At 41.1% G+C, this 19,718-nt stretch overlaps 1 protein-coding gene across 4 annotated transcripts in view; it reads right to left on the bottom strand.

Moving 5' to 3' along the window:
- Nucleotides 1-1,118: 1,118 nt before the first annotated feature.
- The window catches only part of CAP2 (cyclase associated actin cytoskeleton regulatory protein 2), a 135,396-nt gene continuing 116,796 nt past the window's right edge, over nucleotides 1,119-19,718 (bottom strand). For 3 of the 4 annotated variants that reach the window (XM_027128447.1, XM_027128445.1, XM_027128444.1), the window contains 6 exons: nucleotides 12,167-12,347; nucleotides 10,918-11,093; nucleotides 9,810-9,933; nucleotides 9,633-9,715; nucleotides 4,926-5,066; nucleotides 1,360-1,805 (listed from right to left, as the gene is read on the bottom strand). In XM_027128447.1, the coding sequence (XP_026984248.1) occupies nucleotides 1,695-1,805; nucleotides 4,926-5,066; nucleotides 9,633-9,715; nucleotides 9,810-9,933; nucleotides 10,918-11,093; nucleotides 12,167-12,347 (816 nt within the window). In that variant the 3' untranslated portion in view covers nucleotides 1,360-1,694. Of the gene's footprint in view, nucleotides 1,806-4,925; nucleotides 5,067-9,632; nucleotides 9,716-9,809; nucleotides 9,934-10,917; nucleotides 11,094-12,166; nucleotides 12,348-19,718 lie in introns of all 4 variants that reach the window. The other variant, XM_027128443.1, reaches the window with a different exon arrangement.

Genomic DNA, 19,718 nt, shown 5'->3' with positions numbered 1-19,718 from the left:
TGGCTTTATCTGATATTTATCTAGAAGAAGCTATTCTTCAGGGAAACTGATGGCATGCTGGGTAAATTCTCTAATTCAACTAGAAAAGCTCAGCTGCATTTTCTAAAGCTGACATACGAGCAAGGAGCAAATCAAAGAGGAAAATATTTTAACACCCTGAATTCATCACAGTATTTAAACAATTAGAATTTTACTTTATTTCAGAATAAGTTTACAGCTGAAAAAAAGGTATTTACTAAAGCCACAACATTCTTCATACGGACAAAAACTTTTCTAGCAAAACTGCGGTACACAAGCATTACTAATTTGAATACTATACGGTTATAGAAGATATTTAAAAAATGGAAATGATGTATTCCAAAGGCTGTACTAGGCACAATATATATGCTTGTATTGGGTCTGCAAGCATTATACTAAAATTCATTACATGTAATCCAAGAAGTTGCAGGTTTTCAGCACTATGTACTAACAAGACAGAAAGGAGTATCAGAGTTACTCTCGCGTTGAAAAAGCATGTACTATCAACACTGCAAAACAGGAGCGGCAAGCCAAGCCAACAAACAATCCCTTAGGCTTTAGAAGTTGTAATATAACTACGGCTTTTTCATTTTCATTTTTGAGACTGGCTAGCGAGTCTGGCAAGTGGAAAAGAAGAAAGTCTATAATAAAACATTAAAGACATCACTTACAAGGCATCTGATATTTCACAGGTTCAAAATTGGAAAATAACAACTGAGCTTGTTCCTAGAGCAACATTGTGAGGTATTATAGAGCAAAAAACACCCTGCTTTTTCCTATCAATCTTTTGGCATAAAAATCTCAGAAAAGTAGGGCTTCCCTGGTGGCGCAGTGGTTGAGAGTCCGCCTGATGATGCACGGGTTCGTGCCCCGGTCTGGGAAGATCCCACATGCTGTGGAGCGGCTGGGCCCGTGAGCCATGGCCGTTGAGCCTGCGTGTCCGGAGCCTGTGCTCTGCAACGGGAGAGGCCACAACAGTGCGAGGCCCGCGTACCGCAAAAAAAAAAAAAAAAAAAAAATCTCAGAAAAGTAAAAGTTTTCCAAGTGACATGGCAGAAAAGTATTTACGATAAATCATTAGAGTTTACTTTTGGTTTCTGGTAACTGCAAAGAATAAAGGTCTTTTCAAGGACCAAGAAACTGGATGTGGTTCTTAGTACGGAACTTATGTTGTTTTAAAAACATGGGTTGAAATATGTATTCAGGCTGACAGTGTATTCATGCTGATAAAGGTGGTAAAAAGAAGAAAACAAAAATCGTACATTTTTTAGAGCATACTACCAAATATATGGAAATTGTCTGAAAGATAAAAATGTACATCTTAGATTCTCAAAGGTTTTATTTATCAACTAGCAATTAAATGTAAGTGTAAAAGTGAGTCATGCAATATTTTTACCTCTTAACTACTGTGATAATGATATGAGGGGAACAGAGTTCTCTTTTTTTTCCTTTAAATGTATAACGCTCACAAGTCATCATGTGGAACTCAAATCACACACAAAGGCAAATCATGAAGAAACGTTAAATATTCCAAAATGCCCACGAAGGCGTGCCAGAAATTATGCTGTTTCTATAGCACAGAATTGTTGGAGGCCAAAGCTAAAGCAGTAGGTGCTACTGCAACTTCTAGGTCTTTAATGCTGCTTTTATTTGTTTGTTTTTTTGATGGGGGGGATTCAGGTCAGGGGGTTCGGGGGTCTCTCAGAAACCATAATTTCTGCAGGTTCAGTGACCAACTTGGATCCATCCCATGCTGTCTTGAACTGTTCAGGAACGGGAAATTCTCTCTGGAAAAAGGCCAGAAGAACAAAGTTATTTAAACCAAGGCTTTGCAAACAGATGGAAGGCTGATTAGTGTCACATGATGGACAAAGACATTTTTATGGAACCCAAACCTGCATCAGGGAGCGATGCATGGTCACGTGTCAGCTCTGTGACTGCCTGCCAGCATCCTCATTGATGCTAGCACTTACTAAGAACCAGGCATTCTGCTAAGCACCAGATATACGTGAACTCAGTTAATCTCTGCAAGAACTTCAAGAGCTAGATATTATTGAGATGCCATCTACAGGAAACAGAGGCCTGAGAGGTCAAGCCTCTGAGCAGCCAAAGATCAAACCTGAGACTTTTTACCCTTGACCCTGCACCAGATTCAAACATGCACTGGGGATCATGCTGAAAGGCAGACTCTGTCTGATTCAGTAGATCTGGGAAAGAGGATGACAATCTCCATTTCCCACAAGTTCCAAGGGGATGCCAAGGCTGCTGGCCCCCAGTCTGAATAAGGGCTTTATCCCGGCGTTATGTCTACCCTCTGATGAAATATAAAAATGTGCTGCAAGTTATATATAAACTTGTTACCCTTCATCCTGCTTTCCTACTCTTCCCATTGGGGAATACATGCCCCCCTTCCACACACACCCCTACACACACCCCTACACACACACACACACACACACACACACACACACACACACAAAGAAAAATGCAGAAGAGTCAAAATAAAATTAGTTTGGGCTCTCTCCTTTTCCTGGAGAGTGATTCCCCAGTCATTGCAGGAGAGGGCAGGAAAGGAAGCTGAGGAGCGGTCCCCTGAGCCCTGGCTTTGTGACATCCCTGGACTTCCTGTACCGCAGTGTGATAAGCTGGTGCCTGTGCTCATCTGTCGGTGAGATGTGATGTTTCACATCTACTGGAATACACACACTAACACGTATCTTCCTAGATGTTGGGTCCAGCTGTTTCTTTTGGAAGAAGCTATTTATTTAACTACTTTAAAGGGAAGGCCCTTTCTATCATGAGTGGTGAATTCTCCTTGAGTGAAATCTGCAATAGTCTTAAGAGAAAGCAAAGAAGCCACAGTCTGAGAAACCTAGTGTGTGCGCGCGCGCGTGCGCGTGTGTGTGTGTGTGTGTGGCTAACATCCTTTCTGGGGCTCTTCTTGATGAATAAACCAAGCCAGGTGGAGAGTGCTCCAGAGTGGAGGTACCTCTTTGATGGTAACTGCCCTACAGCTGTTCCCAGTCTTTCTTGGGAGTGACATGATAGTAATGTGATGACAGACCTTCTCTGGGAGACTGATTCCCTTCAGGATGAATCATCCCCACCATCTACTTCGAGATTACAATGCCCGTGGCAGGACCTCTGTATTGCTCCCTACTACCCCCAGTTAGAAAATGCATGAAGTGGGCCATGGACTGAAGACACAAGATAATTCACCTATAGAGGGGAGACTACATTTTCAGCATAAAAGCTCAGGTTCTGAGCTATACTCATCCTTTAGGTCAGTGGATCCCAATCTTGGCTCCACACTGGAATCACCCGGGAAGTTTTAACCAATACAGATGTCTGGATACCACATCCAGGGATTCTAGTTTAATTAGTCTGCAGTGCTCGTCCAAACCCCCATTGCTTTTCTTAGCAGTTCCAGCCAGTTTCCATGAAGCTGAGCCTTCTGCTTAAACAGCTGCAAAGGCCAGGAATCATCCTAATTTTTAGCTTTCCTCTTCTGAAGCTGTTCTGTATTGGCTTTAGCTCTTCAGTATTTTTTTTTTAGGTGGAGAGCCCAAGAGGAGATACTTCTCTAGCTCAGGGTTAGGCTGTCCAGATACCTAGTGACTCCAATGCTTGTGGAGTTTTGTTCTTTAGACTTAAACAATGAATTCTGAACTGAAATATGTGGTGTGTGCCTGGGTAGTGCTCACTGGCAGGTGGGGAAAGGAGAACATGGCAGCAATCCAGTTGTCTGCCTAAGGAGATTAACCTGAGTGCTGACTGCAGTGTAGACAGCTGGTGATTGACCCATAGGCTAATGGGGGGGGGTCCTCTTTCAAAGGTGTGCCTAAGTTACGTTTTGTCCCATCCTTCCCAGTTCACTGCTTCCTTGCACAGCTAGAACCAGAGGGAATGATCTCTGGATTTACTTCTCCACTTTCAAGAAGCAACAACTAGGGACTTCCCTGGAGATCTAGGCGTTAAGACTTCGCCTTCCAATGCAGGGGGCGTGGGTTTGATTCCTGGTTGGGGAGCTAAGATCCCACATGCCTCTCGGCCAAAAATTCAGAAGGTAAAACAGAAGCACTATTGTAACAAATTCAATAAAGACCTTAAAAAGGGTCCACATCAAAAAAAAAAAAAAAAAAGCAACAACTAATAGGAAGTAATAACTTGCTTTCAAATGGCAACAGCCAGCAAGTCCATCACACTGCATGATGCAGAAAATGTATTTATTTATGCTTCCTCTTCAGTGTGTGAGAATATCTGCTTGCTTTTTCTAGAAACTGCTTTGCTGGGGAGAGGAGACAAAGAAAATACATGGTGGCTTAGGCTACCGTTTCTTAGAAGGGTCACTGGATGGACTGATAATACCAGAATCACCTGGGTATATTAAAACTACAGATTCCTGGGCCCCCTCCAAGCCTCCTGAATCTAACCTCTGGGTGTGAAGTTTGGGAGCTGGTATTTTCATCAAGCTTCCCAGCTGATTCTTATGCTGGGTTTGAGAACCACTGACATGAGAATACCTATACAAATAGGTCCACTTATTATTACCTCCTTTCCCTCCTTTTTTTCCCCCAAAGTGCTTCTCCCTCTTTTCTGTTTGCCTCCACCATAGCAAAGGAAAATATTTAGTCCTAAATAATATGAACTCAGATGCCTGGTGTACTATTTGATAAGAGCTAGCCCATTAAGGTAGTTATTAGGAAAATGCTGTGAGAATCACAGATCCAGGACCGGGCATAGTCAAGAAACTAACAGGGGAGCAGATAGGTGAAAAGCCACCCTCTGACTTCCTCTCCTACCTGTGAATTATTCTCCAAAGGAAGGTCAAAGGTTGGGAGGTGATTAATCAGTCTCTAAGAATGTTAATAAGAAAAATTCTTCACAGTCTTTTCAAAGGTACTTACATAATCACCGTCCCGAGGGATAAGTATATTCATCTCAGATGACTTGGCACTCACAATCTCACAGTCTAACGCATCTTCACTGAGGTATATGTGGCAGCCTTCTGTCTTATTAATGGAAATTGTTGGCACTTTCCCCATCACCTGAAATAGAAGGGAAAAAAATCTAGGGCCAAAGCAAATAAACAGAAATTCCAATGTCCCCAAATAAGTACAGTCCACAGGACTAAACAAGCATTAGGAATGGCTGGGTTAGGGCTGCAGAGGCTGGCTGAATGACAAAGTCTCCAGGGTGAATTAGTACGTGTCATCTGGGGACAGAATGAAAGGACCACACAAGGGGATTCTCAAACCTCAGGGTCTCTTTCCTGACACAAAATAAAGGGACTAATTGGAAAACAGCAGCTAAATGTTCAGAAAAAGTTTCACAACCCCGTTAGTGGATTTGAAACATATATTTGATTTCATGATAAAAGAAACAAGATGCATTTGCTTTCATGTGCTTAAAATTTTAGTTTTGACGAATCTCTAGGAAACTTGGATTAAAACACTCACTAATACTGTCATTTAAGAGTAAATAAATTATTCTGTAATTGAGAAGATTTTTCCTGAATCTAAATAAGAATAAATAAGAAACACTACAATTCTTTTCACATAAGTCCTTTGCTAGATAAAAATCTCACTGGCTGAATGTGAAGCTTAAATGAGATAATGAGTGTCTAGGTATTCTGAAATGTATTCATTTCAGGAGCCCAAACTGGAGACTTGGTTCAGGCTACTCACTGTATAGGTAAATAGTACCATACACAAGAGGAGGTGGTTCTTTGTATTGTTACAAATATCAAGTGCTATAAACATTATGATCAGTTTTAAATTTCTTTTTTAACAGTCAGTTTTCAGATATTCCCGCCCCCCAAATCTCTACAGGCACAGACTATTCCCCCAACGACCATATTACAACTACATAATTTTCCTTCTCGTAATGGTAATTGAAGTGATAACAACATCTCCTCTTTCACCCTGAAGAATAGGCTGGGTTGCAAATTAAAGGAGCAACTCCTGTGATGGTGAAGGTGATGTAAAGAATTCCTTAGGGGAATCTAGCCAGGTCACCACACTTCTCTGTTTTCTCCTCTCCCCACAGAAACTGGACACCAAGTTGGAATTGAGCCCCAGTGCCAAAAGAAAAAAAAAAAAAAAAAAAAAAGGCAGAGGTAGTTTAAGGTCAGGTAAGCACAGGGCTTTGCCATAAATAAAATAAGATAATATCTATATGTATATATCAAGAATGTGTCAGCAGTAATGTTTTGGCAATTTCTAGGTTTATTTTATAATGATGAAGAGCATTTCCATAGCGACCAGAACTGTATGAATACCAGGCAAGCAAAGGGAAAGAAGTAAATTGTCAGTGTGTCTTAGGAGATTCATTTATGAGACAGAGTGGGGTCAAACGAGGATAGCGCATTTAGCACATAAAATGCTAAAATATCGATGTATCTGAAAATCTGAAAAGCAGTAGACTTTTTAAATAGCCCTGAGAGGATAAGAATTGTCATTTCCACATCATTTTTAGTCAATATTTCCTTAGAGTAAATTATATACAGTACATGCCTTTTTTCCCTGGTACTCTGTAAACATTTTGAGAACAGAGATTGTTCCTTATCAGGAGAACCGGACTAAAAAGTAGCTCCCCTGTTGAGTGACAAGTGCTATGTGACCTTGCCCAGGCCAATGCTCTAGCATTTAATACATGTACCTGTATTCTTTGTTTTTCTTAAATTTATTTCTCTATACGTTTAAAAAAATTTCCACATAATATCTTAGTCTCCTCTCTCCCATAATTTGTACTATTTTTCTAGGATAGTTTGCAAAAAAACAGAATTACTGAAGTAAATCATATGAACTTTCCTCTGTGCGCTTTTCCTCCTTTCAATCTTTTTAACAGCATTATTGAAGTAAAATGTGAAAACATAAAATTCACCTGCTTTAAGTGTACAATTTAATGATATTTAGTGAATTTGTGCAACCATCACTTCAATTCAGTTTTAGAATATTTCCGTCATCCCCCAAGTACCCCTCATGCCCATTTATAGCCAATCTCCGTCCTCATCCCCAGGCAGCCTGCACTAATCTGCGTTCTGTCTTTATTGTGTCCAGGCCCTTTTAAAATAGTTTATTAAATGTTTTAAATAGGTAATGACATTCGCTTGGTTTGAACATCCAGAAGGTTGAAGTGTTCAGTAAAATGTCTCTCCCTTGTTTCTGAACCACGCTGCCAAGTTTCTATCCCTCTTGGACAGATAACCATGATTTATCCTTTCAGATTATTTTAAGGCCCATAGCCTTAAAAATGTATATTTCAAACATAGAAGCATACAAAGAATAATATAACAACAATGTAAATACATATATGCCTGTTAAACAGCTTTATCAGAGTTTAACGTTTTGGCTCGTTTGCCTTTTTTTTTAGGACTATCATCTTACAATATAGTTGAAGCCCCCTCTCTTCCATTCCCCATCTCACTGTCCTCCTTCCTTCCCTCCACAGATGTAACTACTCTTCTGAATTTTGTATTTCCAATTCACAGCAGGTTTGTCTCTTGCGTAAGGTGAACTTGAGCCCTCATGAGTATATTTAAAATGTGCATATTGTTTTGCATGTTTTTGATCTTTATATAAAGGGACACATTACACAGTGCCTATTGTTCTATAATCTGCCTTTGTCACTCAAGGCTGCTTCTGAGATTTTCCTATTTTTATACATGTAAGTGTAGTTCATTCATTTATTTAACCACTGTACAGTATTCTATTAGGTGGATTTATTTATTCATTTACCAGCTGGTGGACATTTAAATTGTTTTTGTTTTTATTGCCATTATGGATAATACTGCAATAAACATTTATCCATGTCTCATCAACATTTGTACTAGAGCTTCTTTAGTGCACACACCTAAGAGTGAAATTGCTTGGTTACAGGCTATGACTGCCTTTGACTTTATTAGATGGTGCCAATTTGCTCTGCACAGTGAGTGTAATAGTTTACTCTCCCAACACTGATGTATCAGGGTTCTAATAACAACGCTTGTACCATGAGACTTTTTAATATACAGGCAGTCCTCAAGTTGCACAGTTCGGATACGCATGCGTTTCAGCTAACATGCCCCTTGCAAAGTAAGGACAGCCTGAATTCAAAACTGTTGAGTGTAAGAAGATATAGCTAATTAATCTGCACTTCTTCTTCTATTAGGCAGGTTGTGCATATGTTCATATATTTATCAAATACTTCACTTTTTCTTCTCTGAATTGCCCTGATATTCTTTGTCCATTTTTCTACTGAGTTGTTAGTCTTCCTCTTGATTTGTGTTAAGTTCTTTTTTTTTTTTTTTTTTTTTGCGGTTCGTGGGCCTCTCACTGTTGTGGCCTCTCCCGTTGCGGAGCACAGGCTCCGGACGCGCAGGCTCAGTGGCCATGGCTCACGGGCCCAGCCGCTCTGCAGCATGTGGGATCTTCCCGGACCGGGGGACGAACCCGTGTCCCCTGCATCGGCAGGCGGACTCCCAACCACTGCGCCACCAGGGAAGCCCTGTGTTAAGTTCTTTATAAATTCTGGTTATAAATCCTTTTTGATTATCTGCATTGCAAGTATCTTTCTTCAATTCATGCCCCATCTTTCAGCTTTGTATGTGATGTCTTTTGTTGAACACATAAATTTTAACGTGGTTAGATTCACCTGTCCTTTTCTTTATAGTTTGTGCTTTTTGACCCTAATTGCTTTTCTACTGATTTTCTTTTGTATTTTATTCTCAAAGTTTAAAAGTATTTCTTTTTATAATTAGGACTTTACTTTTAAATATGGTATGAGGTAGAGATTAGATATTTTTTTCCCACATGGAGGGTCCTAAAATACATCTCCATGTATGTGCCAACTATTGAATGTACTACTCTAGTTAAAAGGGGCAGTGGTGAAAAGCCTAGTAAAACCAAAGAGAACAATCTATACAACTAGCAGCCAATTTTAGCAAACATTATCAGGAAACATCAGATAATAAGGGGTGATTAACAATATGAAAACAGTGTAATCAAAGATAGTAGTTATAGCTGGCCAAAGTAAGAAGTCATTTAGCTTTTGGCATGTTATAAAATCCCATTTGGCTAAATAAATATTGCTAAAGCAGTGCAGATTTTCTTCTGTTTTGCAGATTCAATTGCAATCCTGCTTTCCAAGTTGTTTTTCTGATAATCTCATTGACTCTTCAGAAAAACTTTACCCAGAACCAATTTTTCCTGAGGGAAATAAATTCTCTTCAGCATGGTACTATTATGCTAGGAGAACCTCTTAATATTTCGGTTCACTCATTAGTTGATTTATTCCAATCACCCATTCATCAAACATTTATTGGACACCTACTATGTTCAGGTACTGTGCAAATTTCTGGAGCTGTAAAGATTAACTGGCTGTTCTTGAAATAGAAATGGTAAACTAGTAATTGCTGTGCAAGATAGGATGTGTTATAAGAGGTTGAAAAGGGGGAATTAACACTGTCCAAAAAGTAAGAGAGGGCTTCAGAGAGGAGGTAAAGACAGAGCTGTGTCTAGAGGGAAAGAGAATAAGAGTTTTACAGGTGGACATGGAGGGCCCCTTGTAAGCAGAGGGGACGTCTAGGCAAAGCCCGGTAGTGGGGGCCAGGAATGGCTGAAAGGGTCAGTTACCTGCATCTGAATGTCCTTGGAGTTGATGACTTCCACAATGCCCACCACATTGTCAAACACAAGGCCAAACTTCTTACAGCTGTCTAGAGAAAAAAAAAAACAATCTGCTAAATTCATTCAGCATATTTATACAAAGCAGCTTATCATAGTAGGTACAGACCCATAATTCTGCCCTACCAATTGTAATGGAATTTATTTTCCCTTTTATCTGTAGAGTAGACTTGCTGCATTTGAAAATGTAAGCCACCTGTCTCAGTTCAGTCTCTGAAATCACAAGGTCATTCCTGTCCTCTTGGTATTCCTAAAATTAAAACATATGCAAATATTAAATATAAGGATGCATAAATCAAGTCCACCGCATGCTGAAATTACTGTGGAGCATTCACCAGTTACAGCTTCTCAATATGTTCTTCCTTTAGGAACCATTTTCTTAACAGACCAAACCGCAGGTCTGACTTTGTCACTGTAATGTTGGGAATGAGAGGAACGGCTGCTTGGAAGGGGGATCGGTGTCAATTTGTGAAACGTTAGGCATCAGGCACGCTGGCTAGTGGGCGGGGGCTGCAGCAGGGATGTGAGGGCTTTGGGTTGAGTCTGGCCGCTGAGTCTGGACTTGATGCTGCAGCACTATCTGCAAGTAGGAGTTGGACAAATAAACCAGCAAAGGTCACAACAGTGGTCTAAGTCCCAGTGTACTTTCAGACCATGACAACCTTTCTGGGGACTTTGTTCCTCCATCTTTAGGGAAGGCCCCTGAACTGGCAGGGGGCACCAGCTTCCATCCACATTCAAAGTGTCTTTGTCCTGCTCAGACAACTGTGAAAGTGGTGGGTGACGCAGTAGGTTATATCAGCACCTCGGCCAGTGGAATAGGATGAAACATCCTACAGTAGATCAGAATGGGGCACAGATTAAAAGTTTCCAGAAAGAGTCGTCAAATTCATAGAGACGGAAAGTAGAAAGGTGGTTGCCAGGTGGTGACGTGAGGGGGAATGGGGAATTATTGTTTAAGCGGTGCAGTTTCAGTTTTACCAGATGGAAAGAGTTCTGTGGATGGATGGTGGGGATGGGTGCAGGACAGTGTGAATGTACCTAATGCCACTGAGCTGTGCACTTAAATGTTAAGATGGTAAATTTTGTGTTATGTGTACTTTACCACAATTTTAAAAATAATTTTTAAAAAGTTGAAGAAAAAATGGGAAATCCTTAAGACCCTGGCAAACAGTTTAGCCATTGTTTCTTTCATCGGAGTATGTCCTAAATAAAGTTAAAGGGCTTCACTCACCACTCTCCATTTCTTCCCTTCCAACTCTAACACAGGAGCATGTTTCTTAGGAGGATGAGACTGGGGAGACTTGGGGCCTGGAGTGTGGCATTTGGTAGGAGATGGAGTTTGTCCTCCGTTAGCCCGGAGGCTGGGATTCTTGTATGTCTTCTGGTCATCAGTAACATGCCGGAGCCCTGGGAAGGTAACACATAGACACATTTCCTACATTTTATGCAAAGGGAAATGTCCCTAACTTCTTGTATCAACATGATGTAAACAGCACAGGTAATGCTATTTTCATAACAGTTGAGTGTTTTCTCAAGGGCAGTATGCAGAGGCTGAGACCTATGTAAGTTTAGAGCTAATAGAAGCCCTGTAAGTATTTTTTAATTTGAGGAACCTCTAACCACATGGGCTCTACCACATGGGCTGCAGGACTTTAGTTCCCTGACCAGGGATTGAACCATTGCCCCCTGCAGTGGAAGCTTGGAGTCCTAACCACTGGACTGTCAGGAAATTCCCCTTGAGGAACCTCTTCTTGAAGGAGATAAGCTAATAGATAAAAATTATGCAAAATGCAAACCCCCTCGCCAGAAAGGATTCCATGATTTACTTCTGTCATAGCTAAATCATTTCCTAGATACAGTCTAAAAAGTTAGAGCATTTCAGTAAGCATAGGTCAGAGTATGGAATCGACTTAAGGGTTATGAGTCCATTCCCTTCCTTTGCGGATGAGGGGACAATGCAGCCAGTTGCAGCCACAGAAATAGTTTTGGTTCTTAGCTCCCAGCACAGCACACGAGAACACTTATACCATAATTCCTATTACCCATGCAAAGCAAAAATACATCTGCATAAAGTTTTTGGCAACATGAATTTATTAAGTATATGATTAAAAATATTAACCATTCACAAAGGTAGTTCAATGATATAATTCTTTGACAAGCCCATACACCTCTGAGGACAGAGGTTCTATCATCTGTCATTTTTGTTTCACTTGATCTTGATGCCTGGATTGTAGCTGGTGCTGAAGCATCCAGGGCTGAAGTGGTGACACAGTGCGGTGGTCCATTTAGAACCTAGGATCTCTGAGTTCTTCTTTCTGATCCACCCAACAGCCCACTGAGCCCATCTACCTTGAGATGAAGAACACACGGCTCTCCATGTAGTAGGGACTGGGATGGAATGATGTATCCATCACCGGGACTCTGAGGAATCTGTGTGCCTGAAGCCAGAGGGAGACAGCCTCAAGGTCTGGTTTTCTCACCTTTTGTAATTGCTTCCCCTTGGTTAAGTTGTGCAAATAAAGCTGAGCGTGAAGGAGAAGACTCCTCTCTTCTGCCCTCACTATCAAAGGGTGGAGGTGGCCCTGGAGGAGGTGGAGGTGGAGGAAGGCCAGGCCCAACGGAGAGGACAGACAACGCTGATGCGGTTGATGCTACTGGACCCTGTGGGAGAGAGAAGACGGAAAGCACTCTATTGAGATGATATCCTTGCTGAGAGCTGGGATTCTGCCAACATCACTTAGAACCTGTTGTCAATGAGGGAGTGGGGTTCGAGATTCACAAAGGGCACCCAGGGGTATACCTGTGCATCATGGGTCTGTTTGGGAAGGCCTGGGACCAAGTGGGGGTTTGCCTTGGGAACACGGAGCATCACGTAGCTGTACAGCCCTGTAAGTAGAAACTGCACGTGCCAGATTCACACTGCCAACTCAGAGGCAAACAAAGCCATATTCACAGGTTCATGTCCAAAGCTCAGGATATGAATGAAACTGGGCTTTGGCCAATTGATAATCATAAGAAAAAAGTGGTCCAACTAGTAAGAGGATTCTTTTGGGGACACTGGGAATTACAACCACCAATGAGAGAGAGAGAGAGAGAGGAAAAATATTCAGTGGTTAGCTTTATGAGCAGCTAAAGAAAGAGATACTGAAACTCTTTCTCTGCAACTCATTTTTCAAGTATGCATGCCTCAAACCGAACCCCAAGTGAGGACCACATGTGACCTGGATGCCTCTCAAACATGAAGGTGATCAGGGTCCAGGATGCTTCTGATGGTTTGGTTCATCTAATGCTGACTGTTAGTAAACCAGAGAAAATTGTATTTTGCCTGAGCAAGACCTATGCTTTTTCTCTTCTCTGCTATGTGAAGTGCAATCTTTGTTTTCTATATGAAGTTCTAACAAATTCAAATGTCAGTAAAAGGTGATAGACAATAGAGGGATTTGTTTCAATGTTTTGAGAGGACCCCACAGACGAAGCTGTCACAGAGCTTAAAACTAGTAAGATAGAAGCACACGTATACAATAACCTTGTGTTATGTACCATTTTACCTTTAAACCCTGAAGTAGAACTGTATGACTATGACAAAGAATGAGAAGTTAATTCAAGTAAAAAAACGGAAACTATAAAAATTGAGTGATGAAAATGTGCCTGAGGCTTATATATTTTCAGTACGAAATACGATATGTAAAAACATCACATAAGTGCTAAATATTAACAAAGACAGCAGATCCTTATTTTTGTAAACAACACGGTATTACAAAGTGTCAATATCAGGAAGTTTTAATCTGTGGCAGTTTTCCGCTGAAAATAAAAAATCCACACTATTTTCAAAGTACTTATACAATCCCTATTTAGTGTAGAATTATCCTGAAAATAAAAGGTTCTTCTCTTACTGAGAATGCCCATCTTAAAAACTGAGTAGGCTGGAGGTCTCATCTCCTGAACTGATAATTTGTGATAGTTTTTTTTGTTTATAAGGAAAAACAGCCTGACTCCATCAGGATTCTTGGGTCAAGTAGAAAATGACTGCACAGTTCTTGAGACTGACTACTTTGTTTTTTTTTTTTTAGCATTTTAATTATTTCCTATTATGTTACTGGGGTGAAATTTGAACATTTGCTCTGAATCATAAAGTGTAAAATATAAGCTTTGCACATCAAACAATATTCCAGTTCCAGACACTCAGAGCCACGACATATTACTTTTACTCACAAGCACATAATAACTCAAATAGTCAGCGAAGGGCCAGGCTCCTCTCCCACATGCGAAACACTGCAGCTTTAAAGCTCTCCTATTTTGTGGAAAGGGGAGACACCACCGGCTTCTAAATCTTAGAATGACTTAGATGGTTCCCCAGCTCTCAGCATTCATTCTTTCATGGCTCTCTCCAAGAGCCATTAAAGGACACTGAAACCAATAAGCCACATATTCAGCTTCTTGGAACTCTGATACATTCAGATGGCTGACCCAGGAACACCAAACAAAGGATTTTACTGCAACAAGTGTTGACTCTAAAAGCCAAAAAAAAAGAGGAGAACTCAGGACCAGCTGAAACTCTGCCACTGGCTTATCCATTGTGCGTTGGCTCATTCCTGCATCGGCCCCAGTGAGAACACACACCTGGGCCCTAGTTTCCAGGGTGACTTGACAAGCAGTGCCCAGGGGCTTTATCGTACAAGTGTCCTCGAGAGCAAACTCAGAGAGTCCCTTACCAGGCGCTCATGGGCTGCCCCTCGTGATGAACTTATCTTCGCCTCCTCTTCTCCTCCTGCAGGCAGGTGGGACCAGGGCTTTCTGCATTCTCACATGTCTGGCATGAGCAGCAGCCGCACGGATTGGAATCACAGCCCGACGCTGTCTTCACGCACCCCGGTGAAAGAGGGGAGACCGGCAGGGAAGGGAAGGGAGCCAGGAATTCTGGAAAAGCTCGTCCATGCCAGGCTCTGGTTGTTTCCACTCATCTAACACATATTTAATGCTCAGTGTAGGACAGGCTCTATGCCAAGGGGTTCCCAAAGTTGTCTGAACATCAGAATCATCTGGGGATCTGTTAGAAGTTGCCAAGCCTAGGCCACGTGGCAGGAACACTCTGGGGAGGCAGCACACGGGCATTTTCTGAAGCTCCCTACAGGTGACTCCAACGTGCGCACGAGTCTGGGAACAACCACGGCATGCTTTGTGCTGAGATTCGTCTTAGTCGTCACAACCACATCACTAGGAGTGAAATCCCCCTCTCACAGAAAATAAAGCAGGAAGTCAGAAAGTATGACCCAATATTAAATGGCCAGTAAATGGCAGGGACATAATTCAAGCACATATCTGCTTGATTCTAAAGTCTTCTTCAGGGAAATCCTTTATGCTGTATTCAGACGTAAAAAAAAAAAAAAAAAGCCACTAGTTAAATTAACCAGAGGTGTGGGCGACCCTACACATATGTCGTGTTGCTCTTGGGCCTCTGTCTTAAATATACGTGAAGTGTTGGGAGGCGGTGTAATAATTTAATTTTTATCTCCACTACTCCTTGCTCCCTCCCTCTAATGCCTTAGCAGCTGACTGGGCTCCTATGGCCAACTCTGGAGCCAGGCTTGATCCCATGGGGATATAAGTCTTGAGTACTGACACTGGCATCTCAGCATCAAGTCACCCTGGACGCTAGTTTGTTCTGACTGTGCCTGCATTCTAGCAACTGGACTCTTGCCTTATTCACTTTTCCTGAGTACCCACGGGTGCCAGTAATGGGGTACTTGCACCCAAATCTCAGTTTCCTGCCTAGTGTCTAAGTTGTTCTGGGATGGGGACCTGCCCCCCGCCCCACGCCCTGGGGACTGGAGATTTAAGGGCATTGCCTCTGGGTGTGATTTATTCTTAGATAAAATCTCATGGCAGAGGTAATGCACCAGGTTGTCTAGACTGAATGAGAAGTAGTGGGTCAGATCAAGCCTACAACCTCGGTTGCCTGTTGAGGGATCTGCTGCTTCTTGTTCTCAATGGGATATGGGCCTTGTGGGAAGACTAGCTAAGAGGGGAAAGGAGCACTGGCAGGGGGGCAGATCTGGCCCAGCTCACACTGTGAGTCAAGGCCGTGCAGGGATACAGATGGAAACTTCCAGTGGGCAACTCCGTCTCTGAGCCTGCACCAGGAACCTGAGAGGGTCCTGGGAGACTCACAGGGGATAACCTTTAATTAGGTTGCAGACTGCATTCATTTCCTGGAATAGAGGCTATGGGGTCAGATTTACACATACAGAATAAGGGACATTTAATAAAAGATGCCGTTCCCTTGCAAATTATCTGAGTATTTCCGGTCCTTCTAAAAAAAACCCTTAATAAAACAATCTTCTATGGTGTGTTTTACCCTAACACAATTTTACTTCTAGAGTGTAGAATTACACTTCTAGAAACTCAGGGCCTACAGAATTATGATATCCTGTGACTTGCACAAGGTCACACAGACTGGAAAGTAAAGGTGAGGTGAGGGCCGAAATGAAGGAAGTCGAAGGGGGAAAGGCTTAACCTGAGTGAAGGAGCAGCGACCCCCACACAGCTGCTTTTTAAAGATGCTACCTTATCCTGACGAAATGAGTCTGAAGTATCTTAGACCCCAAACTGGAAACAACTGAAAAACACATTTTATTAAAGCCATTGTAACAATGGTTTCCAACTGGAAAAAAAAAAAAAGCCATTTATGATTTTAAGTGGCCACATTTAGGGTGCAGGCGTTCACTTATGTTGTAAGAACACAGCACAAAACCTAACAATGCTGCTTCTGAAAGCTCTATTAAGATTAATTTTGAGAGCAGATGTTTATTTACTTTTTTTTTTTTTGGAGTCGGGGTAAAGGCGGCACAAAGACTTTTTAAAACGTCTGCAAATCCCTTTCTCTAAATTAATTTCAACTGTCCTGGGAACAGCCGCTTCCTCTGCCTTTAAATATATGAACTATAATTATGAACTAATGAAACCATTGTATGTGGCATGTGGCAAGCTCGTAATGTTTTGGTTATATATACTATATATATAAAATTCTATAATTGTATTACATGGAATATATTTATGTACTAATGTGCATCAGAATTTTTTCCATTAAATGTCACTTGAAATAATTACCTATCATTTTATTACCTTGGAATTTAGGTTTTATTCTGAAAGGGAAACTATTTCTAGTTCTTAAACGAAGTCTCCACATTGTTTTGACACATGTAATTAACAACCACTTCTATCTCCCACAGCCCATACCACTGTCTTAGTTATCCAGTTAATTCAGCTACAGTCTAGCTTTGGATCTAAATAATCTGCAAACGGGGCTCCAGTTCTCCATTTTGTTGGGTCTGTTGAAAGTAAGACTAATGGACTACTTTTAGATGGAGGTTTTATGTCTTTGTGATAAAATTAAGCAAAAAAGTGAAACACAGCTCCTTAGGCAAAAAAAAAAAAAAATCAGCTACAAAGAAAAGTTTTCCATCTAAGATTTTCTGTTTAAGAGTTACATTTTTGGGGAATTTTCAACTTTCACTTTTTAAAGTCTAAGATTTTTCAAATTCAGCAATAGGGGTAGCAGATGATTTGGTCTAAATAGAACCTCTTTAATAGACTGAAAGTCAATTAGAATAAGTAGGCTCGTTTGTCCATTCCACATTTGCCTAGAGCTACCTTGCAAGGAACTGGGTATATGATGAAGAAGTAGGCATATGTCTTGTTTGTTAAACTTTTTGTTTGTTAAACTCATAATCTAGTGGGAGTGTCGAGTGCACAAAATAGTAGCTGCAGATTCAGTTTGATATGTGTCGTGTGTCACGTGAACAGGAACACTGGGAGCACAAAGGAGGGTGTGGCCAGCTCTCCTCAGGACAGTGGGGTCAGGAGAGCCAGAGAACGACTTAGGCCGGGGCCACACCATCGAATGCTCTGTAGAGGACACAGGTCTTGTAAGGAGAGACTGAGGGAGAAATGTATATACACGTAATATTAATCTCCAACTTTAAGAACAGGCCTGGCAACCTACATCTTGGTGTGTGTTTTTCCCAATTTCTTAAAAGGCAGAGACCGAGAAAATCAAAATCACCCCTGTGACAGTCTCTTGGAACAGATGGATTCTGTCCCTCACAGCAGAGCTTTTGTTATGATGTTTCTTATATAAAACTAGCTTAGTGACAGCAATATTTTGAGCCACCATCTTTAAGTATTTGTGGAGATCACAGATAAAGCTACAAAATGAAACAGCTGACATGCAGTGGCACTGTTTATGGGTTTCCTCCCACCCCCCATCCTTTCCTTATGGCCACCACCTCAATTCCCCTTCACACACACACACAGATGGCTGTCTTCAGTTTCTTGGTCAGGTTCTCTCTTTTGCTGTCCATCTCAGAGACAGCCTGGTCCATTAATCGCCTGGCTTACACTTAATGCTTTCCAGGTACATTACATGTGCCCTATTATACACTTTAAAAGTGTTCAGGGACTTCCCCGGTGGAACAGTGGTTAAGAATCTGCCTGCCAATGCAGGGGACACGGGTTTGATCCCTGGTCAAGGAAGATCCCACATGCAGCGGAGCAACTAAGCCCGTGCACCGCAACTACTGAGCCTGCGCTCTAGAGCCCGTGAGCCACAACTACTGAGCCTGCGTGCCACAACTACTGAAGCCCACACGCCTAGAGTCCATGCTCTGCAACAAGAGAAGCCACTGCACCACAACGAAGAGTAGTCTCTGCTCGCCACAACTACGGAAAGCCTGCATGCAGCAAAAAAGACCCAACGCAGCCGAAGATAAATAAACAAACAAATAAAGCGTTTAAAAATCACAAAGCCATTTCAGTCACAAATACACTTAGACTTATTACTTTAACCTGCTAAAACTATAGGACTTCACAGTGTTTTACAACTGAGCCTTTTGCCAGTGCTGTTTATTAGTTTTTCCAAAGATGAAGAATCTCAAATGATCTTAATGTAACATGGCACATAAACAGGATAATAATAAACCTCTCACATACCACAAAAGGAGGGAGGGATTAAAAGAAAGAACTACAGTTTCAGAACTAAAGACTAACTTTCTATATACATAAACTAGTTTTCATAGCAGTAAAAATACTTCACAAATTCATGGTTTAGGGTTTGTTTATATTTTAGCCATCAAAACTAGTTTCTATTTTCTGAAAGGTGTACTTAGATCAAGAACTTGGTGAAACTGATACATTTCCAAATTTGTCAATTTCTATAAGTATGTCCAAATTTTACATGCATATTTATACAACACTTCTGTTGGCAGACAACCATTTTCAAGAAAAAAGGCTGCACATAAACAGATAATCATCCTTTATACCTGAGTATAAACCAAAGTGAATTTGTGACTTTAATCTCTGTTCTCTTATTTCTATCACTTCCTATAATTTTTAGACTTCTGCCAATGAAAGCAAAGTTTCTGGGGGCCTTTCCAAGAAAACAGAATTGTTAAAAAATATTACAATGAAGAGCTATATAATATTTTAAGCATATGTTTATTAACAATTTTTAAAAAGTCAATTTAGGGAATATTTCCTATTTCATCTATGGTAACAGAATACTACTCGAATTTCAAGTTTCCATAAAAATACCAAGGGTACTTATATACCGTCAAAATAAAAAGATGGTCCCACAATTATGAAGGAAATGTAAGGCCCATTTTGATCACTTTTCTTCAGAGGCAAGACACCAAACTCCCTTAGCCCAAGACAGAGGTACAACAGGAAAGGTAATGAAAAACCCAAATCTCACGGTTTCGCCAATAACTTCTGATGGTTTCCTCATCCCCATTCTCCCCACCCTCCTGGGGTCTCTGTATGTTATTCCTATGATAATCTGGAGAGATGTGAAATATGGTGGTAGATGAAAAAAGAACAAGAAACAAAGTCCCTTCAGAGAAGGAAAAACAGCTTTAAATTGGAAAACAGCCTGAGAATACCTTACACAGTCTATATCAGTTTGTGGAAACCAGTAACTTAGTGTTTTTATGCTTACTGTTTCCTAATTTATAGATCTGGATGTGGCCCTTCAAAAAC

Source organism: Aethalodelphis obliquidens, unplaced genomic scaffold (genome assembly GCF_003676395.1).
Source record: "Aethalodelphis obliquidens isolate GAN/ISIS:26980383/991018 unplaced genomic scaffold, ASM367639v1 scaffold34, whole genome shotgun sequence".
Classification (NCBI taxonomy): Eukaryota; Metazoa; Chordata; class Mammalia; order Artiodactyla; family Delphinidae; genus Aethalodelphis; species Aethalodelphis obliquidens.
Note: the sequence above shows the minus strand (reverse complement) of the source record. Positions and strands in the feature narration are given on the sequence as shown.